Source organism: Musca domestica, unplaced genomic scaffold (assembly GCF_030504385.1).
Source record: "Musca domestica strain aabys unplaced genomic scaffold, Musca_domestica.polishedcontigs.V.1.1 48, whole genome shotgun sequence".
In the NCBI taxonomy this organism is placed as follows: Eukaryota; Metazoa; Arthropoda; class Insecta; order Diptera; family Muscidae; genus Musca; species Musca domestica.
This window is the reverse complement of record NW_026712340.1, coordinates 1,512,209-1,524,516: the sequence shown is the minus strand read 5'-3', so window position 1 is coordinate 1,524,516 and position 12,308 is coordinate 1,512,209. Positions and strand designations below refer to the sequence as shown.

Here is a 12,308-nt window from a genome sequence, read left to right as displayed (position 1 = left end):
AAATATATATATGGGAGCTATGTCTAAATTTTGACCCATTATCTCCAATTTCTATTGGATTCAACCTTGGATCAAACCAACTACTTGTGCAAAATTTCATCTGGATCGGACAATAAATGCGACCTGTTCCTTTTTTTTACAAAAATACGTGGAATGACAGACGGGCGGACATGCATATATCGTCTCAGAATGTGATTCTATGCAGATCATCAAAAGAAACTATGGGCCTATCTCATTTTCTTTTGCCTGTTACAAACAAATTCACAAAGACATAATACCCTGACCACCTTGTGGTGTAAGGTATAAAAATGTCCAAGTTGGCAACACTGTCACCAATCACGTAACGTCAAGTGGTGTTGGTGATGATCAGGGTTACCGTTGTGCGACTAAAGTTGCAATTTGCAACCTTTTTGATGATCTGTGACTATATGTGCAACTTTTTTATTATCTTCTAATTTTGCCACTTTTTAAACTTTGTGCGACCTTTTTGCGACTTTTTTATTGCTCAACAATATAAGTTCTATTCTTTTTTATTTGGTATAGTGCATTTATATTGTACTGGATTTAGTGTACAGTATTTCACATATATGTCAAATAAATCATCATAGATGAGGTAAACCCTGTAAAAGTTCAAATGTACATGCCGTTCAAATTCAAACTAATTTCACGTCGCTATTGCTAACGCCGTACGCTGCAATTATGCGACACAGTAGTTTGATCAGTTGTTTGTGTTACCTTTTGATCATTATTCTTTGAAAAACGAAAACAACGACATTGGCGAAAGAGGAGTGCAATTAAATATATAATTAAAAATAAAGAGTACAGCATTAAATTGAATTCAGTGAAGTAAATAATTAGTATTTTGTGTTATTTTGAAAACAATATTCAGTTTTTAGACGCTTGTGCTCATTTTATATTAAAAACAAGTGTTTGTAAAAATCTTCTATGGACAGGTAAATATTTGTTTTTTTTTTTTAATTTTTCAAATATTAATGTTTAAACTTAATAGATTTATTGTTAGATCAAAAAGAAAGGCTGACGATGAATCTCCCAACAAAGCAAGGCTGACCCTGGGCAAAGGAGCTGACACGATAATTGAAACAAGTTCAGAATCTGAAAAGAACACCGAGTCCGAATCGGAAAATGATGAAGAACCTTCATGTTCCTCCAAAAAACGCAATATTTCCCGGTATTATTCCAAGGAATGGGAGATGCAATACAGGTGGCTTAAGCAAGATGGTGAGACAAAGCGGCCCCTGTGCATTGTTTGTAAACAACTTTTGTCAAACCAAAAAAACCATCTTCGACGACATGCTGAAACAAAGAAACATCTTAGTAACATAACCAAAACATCTGAAAATGCGAAAATACAACTGACTGATTATTTGCCACATCGAAATACAGACTTACGAAAACATGTCGCTATTGCTGAAATTAAGTTGGTGTTACGTGCAATTACAAAAAACCAATCTTTCAATTCTATGGACGGACTTGGTAAATTCAATTCCATGATTTTTCCTGATTCAAATATAGCTAAATTGGTATGTAAACATATTTTGGTACCAAAAAGCAATAGGTATATATATTGTTTAATTATTAAGGTATCATGTGGTCGTACAAAATCAACTGCAATTGCACAGTTTCTCGGTAAAGAAGGTCAACTCGCTATAGTCTCTAAAATGCAAAAACAACAATTTAGCCTCATTATAGACGAGACAACCGACATTTCCATCAATAAATGTCTAGTAATGGTAGTGAGGCAATTCAACAAGGACCGAGGAAAGACTGAAGATAATTTTTTTCAATTAGTACAACCAGAAAATGGAAAAGGCGAAACAATTTGTAATGCCGTTATTGAATCACTAGAAAATAATAAGATTCCCTTAGAAAATTTTATCGGGTTTGCAACTGACAACGCTTCCAGTATGGTTGGGAAAAACATTGGGGTGTCTAGTTTATTAAAAAAGAAAATCCCCCACCTGTTCCATCTTGGTTGCGTTTGTCATTCTGTAAATCTTATGAATATTTCAGCTTTGAAATGTATACCAGAAGAAGTTGAAAAGTTACCCAAGAACATTTATAATTTTTTCAAAAGTTCAAACAGGCGAGTAGATTTTTCAGAATTGCAGGATATGTTCAATGTCCCAGAACACAAGCTTTTAAGTCTTTCGGATACTAGATGGCTTTCGTTCGAGTCGGTGGCAAAACGAATTGTAGAACAATGGACGATATTACAACATTATTTCCTTCGGGCTCAATGTGAAGAAAAATGTCCAAGGACAATGGATAAAATACGTGCAATTCAAGATGGATTGTCGTCTGAAAACCTCATTTATTTAAAATTCTTGGTATATATTTTGGGTCTTATGAATAAATTTAACAAATGCTTTCAAAGCGAGTCATCACAAATAGTATACCTGATTACATATACAAAGGAAATTTTACTCCAAATTTTACAAAATTTCCTGAAGAAGGAATATATATCGGTCACAAAGCTAGAAAGTATAAATTTTAAAGATACACATAATATAAAAGATGTTTTAAATATATATATAGGTCATGAAGCTGAAACAGAAATGCAAGCTAAAAATATACTTGATGTTGAATGCATAACTATAAAAAACAATATTTTAAAATTTTACCAAAAACTTTGTGACGAGATACTGTCAAGGATAAATATAAACGATAAACAATTAAATGTTTTAAGAGTTTTGCAACCAACATTTTTTACCTCAAACGAAGACTTTAATTATATTGATCTCATATATGAATTTAATTATATTATAAGTGAACCTGAAGCTTTTATTAGCGAATTCAAACTATTAGAAAGTAAAGTTAATGATAAGTCATACAAACACATTTTTAACATTAAAAATGTTGAGATTTTTTGGCATACTATAGGTAGTTTAAAAAATGCTTTAAACGAACCTTTATATTTACACCTATACGATTTTGCCGCACATGTATTAACCCTGCCCCATAGCAGCGCTTCTGCGGAAAGAATTTTTTCTAAATTAGGACTAATGAAAACAAAATTAACTAATAGATTAAATGTAACAACTTGTGGATCCATGCTATCAGCTCTAAATTTGCTAGATGCAGGAATAGAGGAATGGAATCCCAGTGATGATCTCGTACAAAAATACAGAAACGAAGTTTCAAAAAAATGAAATTATAATTTAATTTTGTATTATTTTTTATTGAATTGTTATTTAGTTTTATGTTTTTTATGTTTTATGTTCTTTGTTTGAATAAAAATCTTCAAAATTAATCTGTGCGACTTTTTATTGAAATTCTGACTTTTCTGTGCGACTTTTTTGTATGAAAATGACTTTTTGTGCAACTTTTTCAAAATTCCCAGCGGTAACACTGGTGATGATAAAGAAAAAATGCCCAAAACAATGCAACAACGTTACAACAAATAAAGAAGATATCACGGGTGAATGGATGATTTAGTCGGCAGTTGTTGTTTTTGTTGTTAAATGTTTTTTTTTTAATTTTTTAAAAATCATCGTCGAATTTTTCATTTATTCCCCATTTTCTTCTTTATTTCTGTTATGCTATACACGGTGTGGGACCTTTACACCACTTTCTGTTTGTTTTAGAGCACCAATAACATCTCTCCACACTTTCCATATGAAAATCTCTGGTATTTTGTTTTTCTCACCCCTCATTGGTAAGTTACATGGCTTTCTGTTGCCTTTGTTTGATAAACACCATTGCAAATAAACAGAGCAGAGAAGAACTGCATTTGCAAATATTCCGAGAAAGAGGGGGAGAGAAACATTTTGTTTTTTAGAAGAAGACTCCCTCTCTTCTCTTTCTGTTTCAAATTTCTCAAGACAATATTGTTCTTTTTTTGTTATCATTTTGATTTATCTACATCTGTTGTTGATGATTTTTGCTTGATGTTATAGTTCAATTAAAAACAACAACAACAAGAACAAAGTGAATTGTTTTTTATTTTTTTTTGTAAAGAGATGTATTTAATTCACAGTCGTCGTCGCCATGGTGTATCATTCCAAAGTTCATCCATTGTTTTCTTGTTGACATGTGAGAGAGTGAGTCCAAAACGGCCAGCGTGAGAGATGACAATTGTAAAAATGCATCTATTATCTGTCTGTCGTCATCTGAACGAACACACCAAAACATCCAAGTTCGTGTAAATAACACCATTTATTTTGTTGCTGTCGTTGTTGTTTTTGTTTCCTTGGGTCCACTCTCAATGACAATTAAACCCTTTGTAGGACCATTTTCAATGCCATTGTCCTGTTTGAGGCTAATTTTGCGACTATATATTTTGTTCTTGTTTTTTTTGTTCTACATCCTTGGTCAGCAAATACCTGTCGTCTCACAGAGGATGCTACGAAAAGAAGGAATGCCAGTGTCGAGGACATGGCATTGAATGCATTGCCAAAATTGTGTACAAAGAGAGTAAGAGGGGGTCTTTAAGAAATTTTATTGAGGGAATTTTATAGAAGTCCGACTAATTTAATATAAAATGCCTACCCGTCATAGAGAATAGCAGAAAGTCTATTGATAGAAGGCTTAGATATCTTCTCATAGAAGACAAGAAAAAACTTGTAGATCTTCTCAAAAAAAAAAAAAAAAAAAAAAACGCCAGGGAGTCTTCTCATTGAATAAGTCCTGGAGGACCTGGAGGAAAGAAGACCTGAAGGTCTCATAGAAAATCTACTAGTTTTCTTGTAGATCCCCAGGAAAATGTCTTTTCCTAGAAGACCAGGAAATGGTCTTTGGTAAAAGACAAAAGGGTGGTCTTTCACAGAAAGAGGCCTTTTTTTTGGAAAACCAGAAGGACGTTATCTTATAGAAGACGCCGTGGAGTTTAAATCACAGAAGACGACCTGGTGGTCTTCTTCTGGAGAATTTAGATGGTCTTAATTCTAGAGGTTTTCTCATGGATGTCCTGCAATTTTTTCAAAGAACGCAAAAGGATCTTCTGATGGAAAGCCATTAGGTCTTCTTCCCAGAGTTACTTCTTTTAAATGGCCAGGATGTCTTCATCTGGAAAACTAGAAGGATTCCTTCTGGAAGACTAGAAGGTCTTGTTCAGAAGACTAGAGATCCTTCCCATGTCTTCATCTGGAAAGCCACAAGGTCTTCTCCTGGAAGCCCAGAGCTTCTTCTTTTTAATAACCAGAATGTCTTTATCTGGAAAGGTAGAAGGACTTCTTCTGGATGACTAGAAGGTATTCTTCAGAAGACTAGAGATTCTTCCCATGGCTAATGTGGACGTCTTTTTCATCGAAGACCTGGAGGTCTTTTTCATAGAAGACCTGGAGGTGTTCTGCAGAAAAGGTGCTCTTCATAAAAGACATGGAGATGTTCTTTCATAGAAGACCTGGAGTGCTTCATAGAAGTACTGGAGGTCTTCTTTATAGAAGACCTGGAGGTCTTCTTTATAGAAGACCTGGAGGACTTCCTTCATAGAAGACCTGGAGATCTTCCTTCACAGAAGACCTGGAGGTCTTCTTCATAGAAGACCAGGAGGTCTTCTTCATAGAAGACCAGGAGGTCTTCTTCATAGAAGACCAGGAGGTCTTCTTCATAGAAGACCAGGAGGTCTTCTTCATAGAAGACCAGGAGGTCTTCTTCATAGAAGACCAGGAGGTCTTCTTCATAGAAGACCAGGAGGTCTTCTTCTCATAGAAGACCTGGAGGTCTTCTTCTCATAGAAGACCTGGAGGTCTTCTTTATAGAAGACATGGAGGTCTTCTTTATAGAAGACATGGAGGTCTTCTTTATAGAAGACATGGACGTCTTCTTTATAGAAGACCTGGAGGACTTTCTTCATAGAAGACCTGGAGGTCTTCCTTCACAGAAGACCTGGAGGTCTTCTTCATAGAAGACCAGGAGGTCTTCTTCATAGAAGACCAGGAGGTCTTCTTTTCATAGAAGACCTGGAGGTTCTCTTCTCATAGAAGACCTGGAGGTTCTCTTCTCATAGAAGACCTGAAGGTCTCCTTCTCATAGAAGACCCCGAGGTCTTCTTCTCATAGAAGACCTGAAGGTCTCCTTCTCATAGAAAACCTGGAGGTCTCCTTCTCATAGAAGAAGTCTTCTTCTCATATAATAGGTCTTCTTCTCATAGAAGAGTTCTTCATCTTATAAAAGAGGTCTACTTCTCATAAAAGATGTCTTCTTTTCATAGAAGAAATCTTCTTCTATCGTAGAAGACCTGGAGGTCTTCTTCTCACACCTTCTCATTTAAAATTGTAAGTCTCTTTGCCTTTTAAGGGTTAACAAACCCCATCTATAATAAAATGCATTTTATCTTCCTTTGTTTGATAGATAACTTATTGCGAGTGTTCTCCCCGCCATGCAAAACAAAAACAAAGAGACCACGAGAGCAGCCACCAAATGGAGCATATTTTTGAGACTCCACTGAAAACATTGCCAATATTTTTGTTTGTTTGACTCAAAATATGAATGAGTGTCGGTGTGAGAGAGGGAGAGAGTGTGTTTTATTGGTGGGGATTGTGTGTTTATTTTGGGGAATAGAGTGGAGCTCTCTCTCTCCTTCTCTCTCTCTCCGCATTGCATTTTGCTCTGTTATTGCTGTGTAAGTGCATTATTGTTTTGTTGTGTGTTTTGAGAGACAAACAATTGCGTTTTTTTGATATTGTTGTTGCTATTTAGGGGGGGAGGGTTGGGGGTATGGCAGTTCTTTAGTACTGTGTAAATTGTTGAGCATGGGTAAAACGAATGGAAAAAATTGTGTTTTCTGTTTATGCCTTTGCCAACCACAAACAAATGAAAAACGAGCAAAACTGAGCGCCCACCATCCATCCATCCATCTATCCGTCCAAGCAACCAACCATCCAACCAGTTTAACAGATACATTGACAGTCGTCTGCCTGCCTGCCTGACTTTTGGAACGTTCGTTCGCCCATTCGTGTGTAGTGTTTTTTATTAGTACGTTCTTTCAACACAGCAGATTCTGTTTTTGTGTTTTTCTTCATCACTTCAGTGAACAGAAGACGGCCCGAGAGAGAACAACTGAAAAAAATATCTGAAAATTGAAACGAATCTAAAGAACGAAATTTATGTTGAAAAGAAGAAAAAAAAAATAATATAAAAATAGAGAAACAGCAACAACAACAAAAAGAATAGCTACATAATTGCCACTCTTGTTGTTGTTTGTGATTTGGAAAAAAAACAAATATTTTTTTTTTTTTGGAATATGTAGAACATTTCTTTTCAAAAAACAGAAAAAAAATTGTCGTCGTCGTATCGCATAACTTTCGGATATGAAATTAATTTAAAATAGTTTTTGTTCATTGGTTTTTGTTGTGAAAAAAAAGCTGTTCTGTTCGGGTTTTGTGTTGGCGATTCCGTGCTTTCTTCAAAAATAAAAATATTTTTTAATAAAAATAAATTGTGAAGAATACGCGTGTTTGTGCAAAAAAGAATAGGTATTGAAAATAATTCCAAAATATCAAGAAAAGTATTCAAATTGCCTATTAATAAAACGTCAAAATATATATATTATAATCAAAAAGAGGCAATAAAGAAAAAGTCGTGATAAGAAAGAAAATGTGAAAAAAATAAATTTTGAAAATTGTGGTTTTTAACCGAAATTTCCAAATTTTCCAAAAATATAAAAATAAAAACAAAAAGTATTTTCGGGAAATTCTCCGACTGCAAAGAAAAATATTCAAAGAAAGCTATTTTGCCCAGCAAAAAAAGTTCATGGTCCATTCGGAAGTGCTGTTCATGGTCCTTCGAAAAATTCAACAAATATTTAACCAATAATAATAATAAAAATCCATTTCTTCCCCAGTGTTGTTTCAGTTGCCTTAATGCAGAAGATAAAAAAGAATTAAAATTAAATAGAAAATTTAAAAAAACCCTAAAAATTAAAATCTCAAGGAAAATCCATGAAAATCATTTGCAGCCGTATTGTTGTTGTCGTGGTGTAAAAAAGAATCCTTCTGCAAAAAATTAAAAAAGTAAAAGTGTTTTGGTGTGTGCAGCAGCAGCAACAACAAACAAACCCTACAATCAAAACAACAATAACAACCAGAAGAACACGAAGAAAAATTGCCTGCAAAAAATCAATGTTTAAAGTAATTCATTCTTCCTGTATTTTCATTCATCAGCAACCTTATGACCCCCCATCCAAACGTCCACCAAGCAAATACACATTGGAATTAAGCAAAAAAAATTCTGAAAAAAAAATCCAAAACACATTTCACCAAATTTTCAAAACAATACATTTTTTTCTCATCATTTGTTTTTGTTATTTTTGACAAAAATAAACACACGCGTTTCCATTTTTTTGCCTCACATTGTTTTTTATTTTATTTATAAAAATAAATTTATTATTATTATTTTTGTAGAATTTCTAGTTTTTTCCTTAAACACCATTCACTCACTCACTTGCTCTCTCTCGCACTCTCACTGCCAATGTGCCATGTGAATAGGGATGCCATTGTTATTAAAAATAAATAATAATCGGTAATCTGGATTCTTGTTCTATGAATGAATGGAAAAATGTTCAAGTTTTAATATTTTAGTCTCTTTCGATAAAAAAAAAAACATATTACAAATTTTAATATGAATGTAAAATGCGTTAAATCATTGGTTAATTATTTTATTACTAAGTGTTATCTATTTCGAAACAATTTTATATATGTATAAAGGTATGTCTAAATTGATAAATTTCATCTTGGCCTCCTTACCTTTCGTATTTGGTGGCAGACAGGTTGTCGAGGGGGTTTTACATGACTTTTTTACGGCATTTACGGCTTTTACGGCACCATTGCACAGGAGTCGCTGTTTCGGCCAGCACCCCGTTAGAATTATTTATCTTGGAGATAAATAGGTACCAATCCGAAGTTCAGTTATATGAGTTTCACTTCTCTATTGGGTGAGGAATATATTACACCTCTGCTGCTTTATGGGTCATAGTACTCACCGTAAACAGGGTCTTTCCATAGTCAGGTTGCATCAACAGATCTACAATACGTGGTGATCACACTTCGTAGTCAAAATTACTACTACTAGTTATTGTTTCATAAAGACGTCACCTAACATGAGAGCAAGTTAAGACACGATCAGAGTATAGGACGAGTGCAGCACAAGTGCTACACTGATGGAGCCATTTTAAACCTACGTTTAGATGGACGTAGCTTTTTCACTGCGAGGCCTATTCACCTCTTCCGCTGGCGAACGGCAACCGATTTGATGTGGAAGTGTCCCCGACAAGCTCTGAAAGACCCATGATGGGGAGACAGAGAGTTGCGATTCGCAGTGAGTCCCCACCACATGCGGTTACAGAACAAGGAACTCTGGTCAGATCTCGTAAGCGCTTTAATTTCTGTTTCATTCTTTTGTTGCCAGGGGATTGGTGATCCATTGTGGCTATTATTCACGTACAGGACAAAGAAACGTACAAAGACGCCCTAAAGCACATTCATACTCATACACACTGAGTAGTCACATTCAGCAAAAAACAATTCACACTAGTGCCCGACGACGGGCGAAAGTGTGACTAGGAAACTACCAAATGCTTGCACGTATAGAGCTAATGGAGATAACTCGACTAACATCTTCAACATTGGAGATACCCATGGAATTTAGATTCCGAAAGTCGTGATAAAAAGGGCATGAGTTCAAGACATGTATGTCCTCAACTGGTGTCCCACACCTAAATATTACTGCGCCTGAGATTGGGGACGACGCGGACCTACATAGAGATTTTTTGTTATAAGCCATTACCATATTCAAATTTGAAACTTGTTATAAACCGTGAATAATGTAGCTAAATTATCAAAATACCTTATATAGGGAGGTACCGTTATATCAGAGCTATACAAAGACCTGGACCTGCATAGACAATTTTCAGCCACAGGCTGTATCATTCATTACGAACTTCAAATTCAACATCTCAAACAATTTCGGTGAGTATTGTACCTAAAATCGTCACAATACCGAATATAGGGAGGTACTGATATATGGGGCCTATACGAAGACCTAGACCTGCATAGACAATTTTCTGTCACAGACTGTAGTTGCCATTACGAACTCTAAATACGTAATTTGAAAATACTCCGATGAATAATGACGCTAAAATCATCAAAATACTATATACGAAGATTTGGACCTGCACAGAAAAGTTTCTATCATAAGCTATAGCATGCATTACGAACTTCAAATGCCAAATTTGAAACAATTCCGATGAATAATGTCGCTAAAATCATCAAAATAGCGAATATCGGATGGTACCGTTATATGGGGGCTATACGAAGACGTGGACCTGCACAGACAATTTTCTGTCTTAGGCTGTAGTATCCATTTAGAACTTTAAATAACAAATTTGAAACAATTCCGGTGAATGACGTCGCTAAAATCATCAAAATACTGAATATCAGGAGGTACCGTTATATGGGGCTATATGAAAACGTGGTTCTACATGACCCCTTTACAAACTTAACCTGCCTACTGGCAAAATAAGTACGTGTGCAGAATTTTAGCCTTCTATCTCAATTCGTTCGAAAGATAGCGTGATTACAACAGACAGACAGACGGACATCGCTAAATCGACTTAGAATTTTACGCTGATCAAGAATATATATATACGTTTTTGGGTCTGACATGAGTATTTCGAGGGGTTGCAAACGGAATGACAAAGTTAATATACCCTCCATAGAATGGTGGGGGGTATAAAACACACAATTTGTTGCATTTATCTTAAATAAATAATTAAAAACCACGAAAACTGAAGGAAAGGTCAAATTTTCTTTTCAAAATCATATTCTATATATCTCTAAAAGTTTACTTCGCTACAAAAATTTTAGATTTTGTCGATGCATACGATGAAATTAACATTTTGAAAACATCCGAATTTGAATGTTTTCTGAAATTTTTTTTTTTGTTATTGAAAAGAAATCACATACATAAACAAATAAATATGACATATTAGGCCAAGAAAATAAAAAAATTTAAATCATATGGTATCATAGCCCTACCTTGATATCACTGTACCATGCATAAACATATAAAGTTGACATATTAAGCCAAGAAAATAAAAATAATATAATATGGTATCGTAGCCCTACTTTGATTTTATTAGGATGTAAGTACATAAGGAGCTTGAAGTCATGGCTAGGCATATTTTGTGACATTTCATAAACGGATTACAGAGCCGCACTAAAATCCTGCCTTTGGTTTCCATTATAACTTGACATTAATATGCCAAGTCATGAATTCAAGCTTTTTATGTACTTGCACCTTTAACCTTAAAATGTGTTTTTAAAATATTTTGAATTTATGGCCCTTAATTAAGATTTGGAAGATATAATTTTAGTAGAATTTTATGTAAAACTCTTTTATAGAATGGCTTAATGTCGTTTAATAAGAGCAAAAAGGCCCCTTAGATGACTCCCTTGAGAGTTATAATACTCTGGTATCGGTAATATTGCAAAAATTAATATTAAAAAATATATTTAGAATAATTTCTGAACAATTTTTTTGTTATTGAAAAGATTACATACACATAAACAAATAAAGTTGACATATTAAGCCATGAAAATAAAAAAATTAAAATAATATTTAATTGTACCTCGTGTGTTATATAATTAACTCTTCTTTCATTTAATTTACTGGGGTTTTCTGTAATTATGGAAAAAGATTCCCTGTACAATATCTATTCCTTTTCCACTACAGTATCTAAAAATTGCAACTTGGCATCTCTGCCCAAAAATCAATCTCTTTGTTTTGACATTCTCCTACACACCAACCACATGAATGCATTCATTTTTTACAACACACACACTTTTGCGAGCTCCCTTCGTTGTGGGGGGGACAACTCGAGAACTATATTTTCTTTTTTTTTTAGCAAAATAAATTATGTAAATTAATATTTAATGGTTTATAGTGTTAATTTATACACACTCTCTGCTCTGCTCTGCTAGTGTCACATTCAATCAGTCAAAACAAACAACAATGACGAGGGAAGAAACCATAACCGTACTCTCTACAAATTCAAGTGAGTGTGTGTTGTGTTATTCCGTCTTCTCTAATGGATACCAAAATGAAAATAAAAACAAAAAAACAAACAACAGCAAAAATATGCCTATTCTGTGGACGGGTGTGTGTGTGTGTGCGTATCTGTGTGCATGTGTTTTGTATCTGTTTTTCGCATTTTGTTATGATTTTGTATTTGAACGTCATCAGCTGTTTTTCATATATCCATAGCTTGCCCCCTCTATCTCTCAATAAAATACAACATTTGACCCCCTTGCTGGCTGTTACACTCTCTCGAGTTTTTCAAAGAATATTTG

The 12,308-nt window shown here is 34.5% G+C and overlaps 1 protein-coding gene across 2 annotated transcripts; it reads left to right on the top strand.

Annotated features, from left to right (window-relative positions):
- Positions 1-372: 372 nt before the first annotated feature.
- On the top strand, positions 373-3,271 carry LOC131804746 (protein FAM200C-like). Of its 2 annotated transcripts, XM_059127888.1 has the most exons (3): positions 373-953; positions 1,010-1,541; positions 1,602-3,271. In XM_059127888.1, the coding sequence occupies exons 1-3, from the start codon at positions 946-948 to the stop codon at positions 3,168-3,170; spliced, it is 2,109 nt and encodes a 702-aa protein (XP_058983871.1). In that variant the 5' UTR covers positions 373-945; the 3' UTR covers positions 3,171-3,271. The 2 variants fall into 2 exon arrangements, with proteins under 2 accessions (XP_058983871.1, XP_058983870.1); XM_059127887.1 differs by having other exon boundaries at positions 1,010-3,271.
- The last annotated feature ends 9,037 nt before the right edge of the window (positions 3,272-12,308 follow it).